The 16,197-nt window shown below is 38.2% G+C and overlaps 1 protein-coding gene across 2 annotated transcripts in view; it reads left to right on the forward strand.

The window, feature by feature from the left end:
• Positions 1–16,197, forward strand: part of hexb (hexosaminidase B (beta polypeptide)) — a 43,256-nt gene that overhangs the window by 25,101 nt on the left and 1,958 nt on the right. Inside the window, exons 8-11 of one of the 2 annotated variants that reach the window (XM_048527308.2) lie at positions 3,512–3,598; positions 6,026–6,098; positions 9,506–9,680; positions 13,519–13,609. In XM_048527308.2, the coding sequence (XP_048383265.2) occupies positions 3,512–3,598; positions 6,026–6,098; positions 9,506–9,680; positions 13,519–13,609 (426 nt within the window). Of the gene's footprint in view, positions 1–3,511; positions 3,599–6,025; positions 6,099–9,505; positions 9,681–10,303; positions 10,476–13,518; positions 13,610–16,197 lie in introns of both variants that reach the window. The other variant, XM_048527309.2, reaches the window with a different exon arrangement.

The following is a 16,197-nucleotide window of genomic DNA, read 5'->3' on the forward strand; positions in this document are numbered from 1 at the left end:
TGGGTAGAGCTGCAGAACACCAAAAGGGAAAAAGGTTGTTCATGGACGTTGTATACAGTCCACCAAACGGTAGTTGAGGTTGGGAATGACATCAAATGGAAAATGACATGCATTCCATAAAGGATACAGCAGTTATTATGGGTAACTTCAATCTCCCATATTGATTGGATCAACCAAACTGGTAGCAATGAGACGGAGAAAATTTCCTGGATTGTATGTCCAGAAATCAACTTGAGCAAGCCATCCTAGACTGGGTATTGTGAAATGAGAGGATTAATTAGCACTCTTGTGGTGCAAATTCCTTTGGGAAAGAGTGACCGTAAGAAGTAGAATTCTCCACTAAGATGGAGAATGACGGTTAAATCTGTGACTAGGGTCCTGAACTTAAAGCTAACTTTGACGGCATTACCTGTAGGATCTTGAAATTCAAACTAGCTTTGATGGTATAAGGCATGCATTGCTAGGATAAGCTGGCCAAGGATTCTTAAGGGGTGGACAGTGGATAGGCAATGGCAGACATTGAAAGAATACTTGGATGAACTTTAACAATTGTACATACCTGTCTGGTGTAAGAATGAAACTGGAAATCAGACAGCGTTAAAGCCAGAAAGGAGGCATATAAATTGGCCAGACAAAGCAGCAAACCTGAGGGCTGGGAGAAGTTTAACATTCAGCTGAGGGGGGAAACAAAGGGTTTAATTGGAAAGGGGAAAATGGAATATGAAAGGAAACTTGTGGAAAACATAAACTGGCTGCAGAAGCTTCTATAAAAATGTGTACAGAAAAACACTGAAGGCAAATGTAGGTCCCTCATGGTCAGAATCAGGTGAATTCCTATTGACAACAAAGACAGCAAACCAGTCGAACAAGTATTTTAGATCTGCCTTCACCAAGGAGGACACCAATAACTTTTCAGAAATGTTAGGGGACAGAGGGTCAGGCATGAAGGAGGAACTGAAGGAAATCCTTAGTCGGAAATAGTACGCATTTGTGATCATTTTTCAGCATTCTGTAGACTCGGCTTTCCAGTGGACTAGATGGTAGTTAATGTAACCCCACTTTGTAAAGGAGGGAGAGAGAAAACCGGGAATTATAGGGTAGTTATCAGTGGTGGGAAAATGCTGGAGTCTGTTATTCAGGATGTTATAACTGAGCATTTGGAAAGTGGTGACAGAATCAGCCCAAGTCCGCATGGATTCACGAAAGGGAAATAATGCTTGACAAATCTTCTGGAATTTTAGAGGATATGACCAGTTGAAGATCAAGGATGAATCAGTAGATGTATATCTGGACTTTCAGAAGGCTTTTGACGATGATCCACATGCGATTAGTAAGGAAAGGTTTTTTAAAGCTTATGGTTTGAGAGGTAACGTATTGACGTGGATAGAGAACTGGTTGGCAGACATGAAGTAGAGAGTTGGAATAAATGGGTCCTTGTCTGCCACTCTGAAAATGATGAGTGGGGTACCGCAGGGTTTGGTGCCGGGACCCCAGCTATTCACAATTGAATGCAGTATCCCCAAATTTGTGGACGACACTAAGCTGGGTGGTAGCATGTGCTGGTGAAGAGGCTGTAGGCTGGCTGAGTGGGCAAATACTTAGCAAATGCAATGTAATATGGAAAAGTTGAGTTTTGGAGGAAAAACAGGAAGGCAAATTATTATATGAATGATGGCCGTTTAGGAAAAGATGAGTTGGAACGAGACCTAGTTGTGGTTGAACGGTTGCTGAAGGTTGGCATGCAAGAACAATGAGGAAAACTAATAGCATGCTGGCCTTCATAGTAAGAAGATTACAGGAGTAAGGATGTTTTGCTGCAGTTATACAGAGCCTTGGTGAGGCCACACCTTGAGTAATGTTTCCAGTTTTGGCTGTGTAGTCTGAGGAAGGACATCCTTGCTATTGAGTCCAATGAAGGTTCACCAGACTGATTCCTGAAATGGCAGGATTGATTAAATGAATGACTGCTTTGACTGGGCTTGTATTCACTGGAATTTAGAATTGGGTGGGGGAGGTTGTGGAATCTCAAACATATAAAATCCTGATGGGAGTGGACAGACTAGATGCAGGAAGAATATTCCCAATGTTGGGAAATCCAGAACTAGGGACCACAGCCTAAGAATAAAGGGTAAACCATTCAGGATTGAGATGAGGAAGAATTTCTTCGAGACTTGTGGAATTTTCTACCACAGAGCTGTTGGGGCCAGTTTATCAGATATATTTGAGGGAGTTGGATATGGCCCTTGCCACTAAAGAGATCAAGGGGTATGGAAAGAATGCAGGAATGGGATGCTGAAATTGCACGATTGTCCATGATCATGTTGAATGGTGGTGTAGGTTTGAAGGGCCTAATGGCTTACATTTTCTATATATATTTTCTATGTTTTCTGCCACTGCATAATTCTGAACAAAATCAGATTTGTATTTTGCTTGTACCCTTTTTCAGAAAGGTGTTTGGATGCACTTGATGATATTGCATATATGCCTGTATACTTCTGAACCTGTCATTTCACCTTGTATGCAGGACGTGCTGAACAAATCAGGTGGATTCTACAAATCTCCATTTGTTCCATAGTACATACAGGGCATTAGTGAGGCCACACCTGGAATATTGTGCGATTTTTGGTCCCCTTATCTCAGGATGTTCTTGACAGAGTGCAGCAAAAGTTTGCCAACTTGGTTTGTGGGATGGCAGGACTGCTGTGAGGAGAGATTGTGTTAATTGGGATTGCATTGACTGGAGTTTAGAAGATTGAGGGTGGATCTCAAACTCAGCTTAGACCTGTTAGATGCCGGAAGGATGCTCCTGATGGTGGAGCACGTCTAGAATTGGGAATCATGATTTAGGTATAAGGGGAAAACATGGTAGGACTGAAATGAAGAGAAATTTCTTGATGAGCCTGTGGAATTCACTACCATAGAAAGTAATTGAGGTAAAAACATGCTTTTAAATATCCCTTGATCCCTTTAGCCAGGAGAGGTAAATGGGGTTGGTGCAGGTTTAGGGTATTTGAGTTGGATAATCATGCTAAATTGCAGATCAGCCTCAAGGAGTCGAATGGCATATTCCTGCTCCTATATTCTATGTCAGCACAAAATATTTTACTAAACAACACCTATGGGACCAAGAGCATGCTGGTTGATCAAATATTCTGGATAATCGAGAGGTATTTGCAATTGCAGAAAACCCTAACCAAGCAGGGCTTCATGACATCTACTTCCTTTTCAGAATCTACGTAAAAACACACAGTAAGTTTTAGAAACTTGATGTAAGGGCATACACATCACTGTTGTAATTTATTTACAGCGTAATACTCATATCATGGTAGATTGCTGTTTTTGAGGTATATAATTTTTGCCAGTTTATCAAGAGAGCTGGTTAATAGGGTGCCAGTTTAAACAAAGCTTGCTGTGTACCAATATTGCAGTATTAAGGTGTAGTTGATTCATATCAAGTATGTTAAATGCCTTGCTGATTTTTTTACCTCCATTTTTATTTCTTTCCCTACAGGCAATCCAATCCTGCTATTACAGAGTTCATGCAAAAACAAGGCTTTGGAAGTGATTACAGAAAATTGGAATCTTTCTATATCCAAAAGTAAACATTCTTTCTTTGCCTTAGATATGTAATATTTGATATTACAGGCTGTGTATTTGTGGTACTCATTTTTTGCCACTGCTTGCTGTCTTGAGCTTTACTTGTTGGGTATTCTTAAGAGCTTTTACATTTTTTTCAGTTTGTAGTTGTCTAACATCCATTCTTTTGGTTTGCATCCCCCTCCCCTTCCTCCAAACACCCCTTTCAGTAGCCTCTCATGGCATTAGAATATGGACAGCCGTTTTGTTTTCTTTGCCTTGATCTCCACTATTCACTGATCTTTCCTTCTGCACAATCCTAAGAATGCCTTTGTCTTTGCTGTTGTGTTCTTGAACTGTTCTTCATCCTTCTCCAGAATATCTGGTCCAGTGGAAGTCCACTTCTCCAGATTCACATTCCAACCTTTTGTAAAATGCTGCAAATCGTATTTGATGATTCTGAAAACATGCAGAAAGTAAAAATCTCATTTAGTATACATTACATTAGGGTGTGTGTACATTCTATTATATTTGTGAACAGGCTCTTGCTACAAACAATGCAAACTATCTACTTTTTCTGATGTTTAATCTTGCTGACTGAATTGTGATCACCTTATACTAATACTTGTGGTTATTTGCCACATATCTCAATCTGTAGGAGGAGCCTTTCCTGGCCAAGCTTTTTTGACCAAGGTGTTTTTCCTTTAAAGAAAGCAAACTACTTTATTTTGATCTTGCGCTCATCCTGTTTTGATACTTCCCAAGTACTGTTTTCCCACGTGAAATCCCTCAGCTCATTTTACATTTCACATTCTTTGGAACTTTTTTCCCCTGCTTTGTTTGAATTGTAGGATTTGTTCTTGATTTCTCAACTGCAGAAAGAGTTGACCTTTATCTGTCCTTTCAGTTCCCTTCCTTTTTGTTTCTTTAAAGGTTTTAACTGGATCTTTGGATATTGGTGGATATAACACTAGTTTACTCAAAGCTTTTCAAACAGTTTTTGGTGCTTTAATTTTTAGAAAATCTATCAAGACTAGATGAGCATGGAAGCAGGATGTGTTGGTTAGAAAGATTTTAGTAAGATATTAGTTATCGACTTGGTTATAAATGTGAAAGGAGTTTGAGGGTTCTTAGTTGTTGAAAATGGGCAATATCAAACTGAAGTGGAGCTTTTGAAATTAAGTGACTAAATAGGAGGCAACATTTGAAAGGAAAGCTTTGGTGTAATGTGTATCTTGGTAGGCTCGCTCTCTTGCGCGCCCACCCCTCTGTTCTATGAGGCCTGAAAACATGCAGAAAGTCAAAATCTCGTTCTCTCTTCTCTCCTAGAAACTGGGTGATTTGAAATAGCAAGTCATTTTTAAATACTCTTGCAAGTAGACCCTTAAATATTGATCAATATTTCCTTTTTGGATGTTCCTTACTTCTAACATCTTATCCAAATGTATTCAATTGCATCTGATATTCTGCCCACTGACTTCTTCAGTTTATCTACATTATTTCTTTTACACTTAAAATCACACTGTTCTAAAGATCTGGAATCTATTTGTTGCATTTAGTAACTTGAAAAATTACATTGTAGAAAATTTGCATCAAAAGAGAAAATTGAGCTATAACTTGCTCTAGAAGGGCATCTAACTTCATCTGCTATTCATTAAACATGTCTGACCTTGCATGCTCAGGATTTTCCATTTCTGTTTACATGGAAAATAGCTAAGATGCAAGTATACTATTGAAACAAACCAGGGCTCCATCTGAAGTGGCCAAGTAGTGGTGTATCTTAACTGATCACCTTAAAGGATTAAGAAGCAATATAGATTTGAGTGGGTGAATTCAATGACAAACCAAATTCAAGAAAAGATTGTCTGAAAGGGGCAACGGTAGTTATTTGCAAATCTATTTAAATCGAATTGTTGGAAAGTTTTATGAACTAACACCTGAAGGACCGTGACTGCAGACTTGTAATGTATATCTTTCAGTGTCAGATGTTGACTGGAATCACTTCACATTTAATCATGTTGAAATGTTTACTTGATATAAGTAAGACCTGAGCTTCTTTGGCAAGTTTAAGTAGTACCTGCTGCAACTTCACACCATTTCAGTGTTGAGGCAGGATAAATGAGTTCTATTTTGGAGACAGCAATTTTTTAGGTGAGTTTAGTTTTTCTACTTATTGCCTGAAATGGCTGTACAATTTATGATGTGATTGCCATTTCATCAGTGTTTTAGTTTAGACTATTAATGTAATTTTAAACAAACCAACTTGAAACCCAAGTTTTTACTTCACACTTCCCAGAAGTGATATAAGGAACCTGCCTGGTTGTAATCCAAAAGGCAAAGTTGTGCAAATGTTTCCTGAAATCAATATCGTAAATAGACACAAGCACCTGTTGATGGCTTTAGGCTTTTTTCATTTCAGTGTACTGAATTTGTGTATGTTTACTTGCAGTCTTCTGGATATTGTAACAAGTCATATGAAAGGCTACATGGTCTGGCAGGAAGTCTTTGATAATGGAGTGCAGGTATGTATATATAGTCAGCTTAGTCTGGATTTATTTGAAATCCCGGAAGCAAGGCAAAATGACTGTTTCCAGTATTTAAAGCATTGACTCAGTGGTGGAATTGTACTAATCTGAATAATGGAACTTAAAAGAGCAGTTGTAGGTAGAATGTTAAATTTACAACCTATTTCATGGTCATTACTTCCAGAAATTGAAATAATTGAGCTTGGAGCTTTGATATTTCATGCTCTGTCTCTGTCTTATCAGTTTCTGCTGTTGCACTTGGTAATGCAATGCATGGCCTGCTCTGTAGCTTTTTGATTTTGCTTTATTCATAAGGATTCATGGTATTAATTTCTCAAAAACAGAGTTAAGCAGCTTCATTAAACTAAATATTTGTATTTTTTAACATAACGAGTTCTTAAAATATATTATTTTAAAGTTTCCTCAGCAACCTTTTGCTTCAGAGATGATATGGTACCTCTTGAATTCCCAACCATGCATGAAGTGTATACATGCAGGTAGTGAGTTTATGCACATCTGTCAAATTCTATACATGATGTGTTATGGTAGCGTATTATTTTCCTGTTAATTTGCATCAGTTAAAGATAATGATTCATCCAAGTTCCAGTTGAATTGTTATTTCTTATGTAAGTGTCGTTAATGTTATAGTTATGCAACGCAAGGCCCTTCCACACACGAAATCTGTGGTGCTAAGAAAAGGAATATTTAAGCTCCTGCTAAACCTGTTTTGACTGCATCAAAAAATAGATGTCCCTCTCCTGTCCAGCCAGTTTTGTTTAGTCCAGGACCCCTCTGGTGATCAACCCACCTATGAGAGGGAGTGCTTTCTCCCTCATTCCCTTGATCAAAATCACCCCATCACGATTTTGACTGTCTTGGTTCAATCGGTCCCTTCACCTTTTTGACTCCATACCAGAAAAGGCTTTGGCCTTGTCAGTGCTAAGAGATGAAGTCTATAGGCTTCACCACATTTAATCATACCTTTTAGCACTTTTAATTTTTAATGGATTTAAGTTTTTAACTGAGGAAACTAGTGAAAATGTTCTACTGGAAATGAAACTGAAAGTTGATTGTTGGATCTGTCTCTCCCAGAGTTTTGAAAGATGTGACTATATAGACAGTGGATATGATGGTAGTAATCATCTTTCAAAATTCTTTTGATGCTGGAATTGGCTCTTGCAAATTGGAGATTAACAAATATAACACTACTATTTAACAAATGAGGGAGAGAGGAAGAGAAAACTGAACTACAAATCAGCTAGATTGGCATTAGTAGAATAAATTCTGAAATCTATTATAAATGTTTATAGCCAGACACTTAAAGGTATGGTAGGATTGGACTAAATCAGCATGGGTTAATGAAATGGAAATCATGTTTAACAAATCTGTTGGAGTTTCTTAGCATTTAAAGTGGATGTGCTGTAATTGAATTTTTAGAAAGCCTCCATTCGAGTTTTGCACAAGAATTTGGTAAACAAAATGTGGTTAGTAAAATATAGGGTGGGGAATGTATTATTATGGATTAAGGATCCATTAACAAATTTTAAAAATGGAATAAAGAGGATCTTCCTCTGTTTGGAACTGTAACTAGTGTGATACTGAAGGAACAGTTTGGGCCCCTGCTCCATTCAGAATATTTCAAGTTTGCACAACCCTAGGTGGGAATGATTTGAGTAGGGTGCAAAGAGACTTAAAGGGAAATTTGGGGAGGCTAAGAGTGGACAGGAATGTGTGTGTGTGTGTGTGTGTGTGTGTGTGTGTACAGTTGGCACATCAAAACTTACCAATGGACCTGGGTGCCCTTGCCCATTGCCACTAAAAAATGCAGGCGCAATGAGCACTTAGCAGGCACGTAGCATGTTGGCATTTTATTGCAAGAGGATTTGCACATAGGAATAAAGAAATCTTGCTGCCAATTCTATATAGCCTTAATGAAACTGAACGTAGGATTTAGTATTTGCAGTTATTTTGGTCTGCTTACATAATGAAAGATATATATTTGCTGTAGAGGGAGTGCAACATAGCACAGTTTTGCATCCCAGGAAAGACTGAGCCTATGAGGAAGCTTAGCCTATATTCTTTGGAGTTTAGAATAATAGGAGGGTGTGCTTTGAAACACGAAGAATTCTTCCAGGTTTTGAGAGGACAATTGATACAAAACTGGACTTGCAGGTACTACTTTCTGATTTCTTGAAATTGACTAACATACAAATTAAGTACATGGCCTTTTGAATCAGTTCTGCTGTTCACTAAGATCATCATGGATCTGATTATTCCCATGCACACTACAATAAACGGTCAGCTCATTGTTCATCAAGAATTTATCTGGCTGTGCCTTCTAAAAATATTAATACTCTACTTCTACTGCCTTTTTTGAGAAAAAGACCCTCTGAGGAAAATGTATTTTTCTTTCTTTCTGTCTTCCATTCCCCACCTTGCGCTCTCTTCTCATGCTGTCCACTCTTTTTTGCTCAGTTCTCTCCCCCCCCCCCCCCCCCCCCTTCATTTTGTTAGTTCAGTTTGAAACATCAAAATATCGATTTGCATGGCGTCACCTGGAAGTTGCACTACACAGGAAAGGTTTGAGTAGTTCTTGGCAATGACCCTTCAGTTGTGTGTTTTTGGAGAAACTGGGATTGTCCGTCCTTAAGTAACGCTTAAAATCATGATGGGCCTATTTATAAATAGGTAGAGGGAAGCTCCTTAGTTAAAAGTTGAAGAGTCAGAAGGCACAGATTAGTTCATCTGCCAGGCACCTTCAAAGCTGATATAAAGGACATTATTTTTAAACAGCAAAAATGGTTCTGAAATGGGTTGCACTGCCTGCAGTGCTAATAAAGGCTGACTGAATTGTGGCTATCCAAATCAAATAAACATCTGCCAATGTAAATGTTTGCACATTTGTGAGGAAAATGCAGGTAGTGGGCCTTGCTGAATTGCTCTTGATGAGGTGATAGACCAAATGTAACCCTACTATCATTCTGTTGTGCCATTATTAACTTGGTTGCTTTTATTTTAAGAGCCTCCTCAACAGTCCTGTAGTTGGATGTTGATGCAGTTTAGTTTGTCCTGTTCAGGATAAAATCTGTTCTCACAGCTAACCTAAAGGTGACCAGTAGTCCAGTTAATTGCTCTACTCTGTATAGTGCAAATTTTACATCAGTATTCCATTGAGTGTACAATAAAACAGCAAGATACTGACCTACTGCTTTTACGGTGTCTGCCTTGCTATTCAATTCAATCACTTAATTTTGGGGAAAATTTAAATTGAAAGGATTAAATTTTCACCTGGTAATTTGTACTTGGCACACAGATTTGTCTTCAGTGGTAAACCTTTTTTAGTTGAAAGTACTTGCATGCTAATTATAGTTGGCCATAAATTTTAAATGTACTTACTTTTGCAGATTAAGCCAGACACTATAGTTGAAGTGTGGATGGAGAAAAATATGAAAGCAGAGTTATCTAAAGTAACACTAGCTGGGTACACAACCATTCTTGCAGCACCCTGGTACTTAGATTACATTTCCTATGGACAGGACTGGCAAAAGTACCATCAAGTTGAGCCTCTCCATTTCAACGGTTGGTTACTTTTCATTTACTAAACTTAGGAATGATAATGCCGTAAAGTATTTTGTCCCTCCCTAATTACACACTACTTAATCCAAAATTCCTAATTTTAATTATTAAATACATACATTAATGAAAAGTTATTTTTAACTATTATCATTCTGTTAATACCATGTTCCTTGCATTTGTGTTGCACCTTTTTTTGATGATCACCTACAGATTAAATTTTTTTTACCATGGCCTGAAGCAGTAAAAATTTTAAATGATCACAAATCTGTGGTACTTTCTATACTAGTGTATGCTTCAGACCACAATCTCTGCTTATGATTTCCTTCAACTGTTCTGCTTTTAGCAAAACCTTGCTGTTTCCTGGTTGAGCTACTTCAAGCCAATTTGTGACATAATTTAGCTGGATGCTTTTTATTGGACTCCACATTACCTGCTGTTTGCATGTCTAACTTAATTTTACCTACTGAAGTGAAGCGATTTAGGGAGTAGTAGTGTATTTAACAAGCGTTTTAGATATTTTAGTCTACATCCTATATTTCAAGATTTTGTGTAATGATGTTTCAAGTTAGAACTCAGACTGAAATTGTGATGTTGGGTTTCTTGTCTCTGCACTTTTTGGTTTGTAGTTGAAGCCGGACACCATTATCCATGTGTGGAAGGGTGGCTACCAGCAGCAAATGGCAGCTGTAACACTTGCTAAGTTTCATGCTCTTCTGTCCTCTCCATGGTACCTGAATGTCATTTCATATGGCCAAGACTGGCGGAAGATATATGCAGTGGAACCATACAACTTCAATGGTGTGTTGTAACAACTGTCCACATACAGGAACATTTTTATCTTTACTCATCCTACATTAAATGTTTTAGCCAACTGTTATTGAGCTTCAAACTACACAGGTTTTTTAAAGATGATTAGGACATAAATTATTATTTTCACTAAGATATTCTAAGGCAGCCAATAATATTTTCTTTAAGTGTTGATTAAATTGGGCTAAAAGTAAGCAGAGGAGAGAAACTGTTGCCCGTTGAGAAGTTTGCAGTTGTTTAGTGGGAAATGAAACTGCAGAGGAACACTCACCAGTTCATTTTCTAGCCATGCATTTCAACTCATGTTTTTGCTTGCTCTCTGGAGAAATTTTTGTTTTCTTGAAGTTCTGCATTACTTGCCAGTGCTTTCCCTTTTCCATATAGGATATCCAATTGATCTGTTTTTCACATTCCCGTTCCATCTATCTAATCTCAAACTTTCAGCACCTCTTTCTTTCCCCCTCCACATACTCACCTTGTTTCATCTTTCAATTTTGGAAGTGTAAGCAGCAAGAAATTACAACCACCTTCCCCATGAGATTCAGTAACAGACAGTAGTCCTTTTCAACCTTTATCCACCTCTAGTGGAAAAATATCAACCTTTGGTCATCGTGAGCAATAGGTTACCATGAATCATAGAATGCCACCTGCAATTAGTGTTGTAGTTCTGTTTGTTTCAGCATCAGAAATATTTGTTGTATCTCTCCTGTTTACTTGACCATTAATATATGTACAGGGGTGGGAAGCATGGTGTTTAGACTGTCTTCAATAGAGGGCTCTTCTCTTCCTGAAGGTGTCCCTCATTATCCATACTAATTCAATATTACTACTTAATTTCATATTCATCCAAGCAACAGTTCTTGCTTTTGTAATGCATCGCTCATGTCTGAAATATTACACAAAGTCCATGGTGTCAGACAAAAGGATTTTTGTATCAAAGGAGGTATCTAGCCCAGAGTAGCCAAAAGCTTTCTTACTGTAGAAGGGCTCAAGTAGAGGGGCTGCTGGTAAGGCTTTGGAAAGGTGTTTCCAAGCATTAGAGGTCTGAAATCAAAATGCATCTTGTATTTTGAGAAGTTCTTAACTTCCTCAGTCTTGCCCCACTAATCCTGTTGCCAGCATGACAGGTGCTCTTTGTACACATCCAGTGTAAAGTAGGAAAGCCAGTGAAGAAAGCATGATATTCTAATATTGCAATGCACAGATCTCTCCAGGTTCACATAACACTATTAGGAAGCAATTACCTCAAGTGAAATTCTATATTTGTAGAACAGTGGATTACAGCATGCAACTTTCTGTAAGGCCTTGGCTCATCATTTCTTTCAAATGCATGTCTGATGAAACTTTAGAATAGGTACAGAAGTTGTTTCAGGTGGAAAGGACAAGTTATGAAGGAATTTAAGTATCACAATTGAGAATTTTACATTTCTGGCACTGACTCCTTAGCCCACATCAGCAAGGAAAAGGGTGTGGGTAAGCAGGAAATGATGCAGTCAGTCTGAAATGTGGAGGTTTGAGTGAGCTGTGAAGAATGTAAGACTAACATATAACCACTAAAATATTTGAATGTAGAGGTGTCTAAAGTATGGATGTGAGTTTTGACTTCAGTTGAGCCAAGGTAAAAGTGGCAGTCTTGTATGGGGGTGTGGGTTGGTTCATGTTTGGTTTAAAACCATGCAGAGTATGCAAGAGAATTTCCTTTGCATTTTTTATTTGAATCAATGACATAGAACCAGCATTTTAAGTGCTTGATTTTTGGGTTTTAATTTTTCTTTTCATTTGGAGGATTTACCACTTCCAAAAAGTGCATGCCGCCACAATTTTTGTAGATCTGTTTTCACGTTTCCCCACAACTTTCACCTTTTACTACCACCTAACTTTAAAAAATTTGCCTGTGGCATTTTGAGATGTTGACTATGTAGCCTTTACCAAATTAAATTCAGCCAAGCTTGCTTTTTTTTTGGAATGCTAAACTGGCCAAAGAGCATGTCGAGGATTTCAATATTCAGTAACATGTACTCTTGTAGCAAGTAAACAACAGAATAAGTATTCCCTTGTCGGGTGGCACAAAAGAGTCTGGAGTTGGGTAGAAAACACTTGAATCTCACCTGCTTATTGCTCCTATCTCTTGCAGCAACCATGCAAAAAGTAAATGCAATAGAATTGAGGGGGGGAGAAAATCAATCCACATATAGAACAAATAAACTGAGGCAGTCCAAATCCCTGCCTCATAAAACTCCAATACTATGTCAGTGATTTGTAGAGATTAATGAACTCTATCCAACAATGCATGACTTATTTGGTAGAAAATGCAGTTGACACATGTAAATTATGGAAGTCTGCACTCTACAACATGGTTTAACATTTGAACACTGAAATATTCATTGTACAATCTGTTCTATTTTATTCTTTGTGTAATATTGAGGCAAAATCATTTGTTTTATTTGCATGACTATCATAATTGACACAGGTTCCATAACTTTTTAATGAATCAAGTGATGTGCAACATTTTGGAAAACTTTGATTCAATTTCTCATACTTCCTGCTTTTACCATTTTAAATCAATTAACCTGTGGTAAGTTTAATTTTGATTAGGTCAGTGAATTTCATCTTTGTATTTTGTTTTGTGGTATGTTGGATTTTTAAAAATTCTATAAATATTGGTACTCCACACCTTTTTTGAGTCTTCAACTAGCACACTATATTTTGAATCAGTTAAAAATGTTGCATACATGTTTAGGCAGCATCTATGGAAAAAAAGTTAACTAAGATGTTAACTTTTTTCCCTGCGTTGATGCTGAATGATTTTCTTCCAACTAATTTTTTACTGTAAATACTACTAATGTGAAATATTTAGTTTGGTACCCATTTAGTATTCTAAATATGTTGAATAGCTTGATTTTGTTCCACAAAATGGTTTGTGGTAATTGTTCTGCCGACCCATTTTAAAGATCTACTTAATTGCTTGAATAATTGAATCAGAACTTTTTGTTGATTTTTGTCTCTTTTGTAACCTTGTTTTTAAAAATTACAGGAACTGCAGCACAGAAGAAGTTGGTAATTGGTGGAGAGGCTTGTCTTTGGGGTGAATACGTGGATGCAACTAATCTTGCCTCACGATTATGGTATCAACTTTCCGCTGCTACTATAGTTTGCTCGATCCAGAGCTGAAGTCAACTTTTTGTAATTTTTAAAACTTTTGACAATACAATACAGTTCACCAATAGATTTAGTTATGATTTTATTACACTGTTCAGATTTTCATTAGGTTTTTCTCCACAATTGTTAGTAATGGACGACAAAATGCCTGTAGAATAAGGTTTTTTGGCCCTCTGCCAGTTCACATTTTGCTAGATGGAATTGATAAACTACTGATTAACTCACTCTTCTGGAGAATATGGGATTTGGGGGTCGCTGGTTGTGAAATTCCTGGCATCTCAAAATCCCTCAACAGATCTTGTATGACTGTGTGTAGTATGATTCTGATGGGAAGTCAGTTCTGGCCATTATAATATCTGTCATTTTGATAAAATTGATTGTTTCTGGGAGCGTAGCCTGAATGTCTGCGTGTTTTGCCACATTTGACATTAGAGGACATTAATGTTTTCAGATGTGGTGTATTCAGAATGCAGGCTTTTTATTTGCCATGTAAAACCCCAGGGTTCCCTATTAACGTTTCTGTTCCTGTGCTTCTCTTGCATTACTCCTCTTTATTTCATTCTTCCCCCCCCCCCCCCCCCCCCACCCCCAATCCAGCAAGTCTGAGAGATAGAAACATGTTACAAGTATCTTGAAGATTAAGGAGCTTCAAAGAGATTTGTTTTTGATTCCAGAACTGAGTTTGGAATAAGCACACAAATCCAGAGTAAAGTGGAGATTTGTTAGTTGCTGAAAGCTTAAGATTTCCAACTTGGATTCATTTCTGGAAAATTTTGTTTGTCTCATTCATAATTATCTGACATGCTGTTTTAAATACAACTTATTCTCTTGCCTATGATTTGATCCAAAGGAGGATTTAAAGAAAAATATGAATCCTCCAACTGAGCTAACAATTGCCATGTGATCAAATTAAAAAGGACGAGGATAGAAAAGAGCTTGGCAGATATAGTGAACAGAGTATGATGGAGCATATGAACTTGGAGTGCACTAGCAAATAAACAAAATTTTCAAGAATGATAAGTCACAATTCCCTCCCTAAGAGCACTATGGGACAATGTACAGAATGTGGACTGCAGCAGTTCAAGAAAATAATTCATCACCACATTCTCCAAGGGTAACTAGTAACCAACGATAAATGCTAGCCTGTCAGTGATGCCCACGTCTGACAAATGAATTTTTAAAAAAGAAACTAAAGGCTCTATCTGAATTGATGCAAACATTTTGTAACACAAGTACAGAAGTATAATCTGATGGCCATATCAGATGTGGTTATAGGGTAGCCAAAGGATCGGACCTAAATATTTCAGGCACAACATGGTCCACCATCAGTCTGAGTAAGAACTGCACATGCTGGAGTCAGAGACAACAGTGTGGAGCTGGAGAAACAAAGCAGGTCAGGCAGCATCAAAAGAGTAGAAAAGTTAATGTTTTGGATTTGGGCCCTTTTTTTTTTCAGAAATGGGGAGGGATCTGGGAAATAAAGGGGGGAGGTGTGGGTATGGGGGAAAGGCAGACAGGATGGCAAAAGGTGGATGCAGGTAGTGGGGATCGACTGGTAGTAAGGGTGGGGTGGATAGTTGGGAAGAAGATGGACAGGTTGTGCCAGGTCAAGGAGGAGGCAGGGATAAGAGGGAGGGTTGGATATGGGATGAGACCAGGGCTGGGGAGACTTTAAAACTGGTGAATTCTACGTTCTGGCGACTGGGCTGTAGGCTGCTGGTGCAATGAGGTGTTGCTCCTCCAGTTTGTGTCTGGTGACATGGTGCTGGAGGAAGCCCAGGTTGGATATAGCAAGGGACTGGAAGGAGTTAAAATAGCTGCTGACCAGAAGGTGTTGTTGATTATTGCTTACTGAGCACAGATGTACCACAAAACAGTACCCACGTCTGCGCTTGGTCTCTCCAATGTAGAGGAGGCCAGAACGGGAGTAATGGATACAGTACACAAAGTTGTGGATCTCTACCTTTGCAACCCTTTCCCGTCCCCATTTCTGAAGAAGGGTCCCAACCCGAAACACTAGCTTTCCCAGGTTCCTCTAATGCTGCTTGGCCTGCCTTGTTCTCCCAACTCCACATTGTTATCTCCTGACCCCAGCATCTGCAGATCTTGCTATCTCTATAATTTCAAGGAGTTGGCTTTAGCATTTGGATTTTTTTCCTGGTGATATGCTTACATTATTGAATAAATTTATTGTAACCAGTAACTGCTGATCAGTCTCTTGGGGTGGATGGTCCTAAGGTCATTTTTCTGCAGTTGAAGGGTGTAGACTTCAATGCATTGGTTTTGATCTTCCCAAATTCTGGAGATTCTGGAATGGTGCTGGGAGATGAGTGATTTAATTCACCTCAAGAAATCAAAGCTGAAAACTTTGGTTTTAGATATAGCAGAACAGTTTTTAGAAGTCATAATACTAAGGAGAATTGACATCACTTTGAAAGTGAAATTGCTGGTTAGACTAAGTTATTGCAATTCTTTTGAAGAGCCACATGAATAAACGGGAACTTGTGATCTGGTGTACTTAAATTTCCAAAAGGCATCCAACACAGTGCTACAT

This window comes from Stegostoma tigrinum, chromosome 3 (genome assembly GCF_030684315.1).
Source record: "Stegostoma tigrinum isolate sSteTig4 chromosome 3, sSteTig4.hap1, whole genome shotgun sequence".
Classification (NCBI taxonomy): Eukaryota; Metazoa; Chordata; class Chondrichthyes; order Orectolobiformes; family Stegostomatidae; genus Stegostoma; species Stegostoma tigrinum.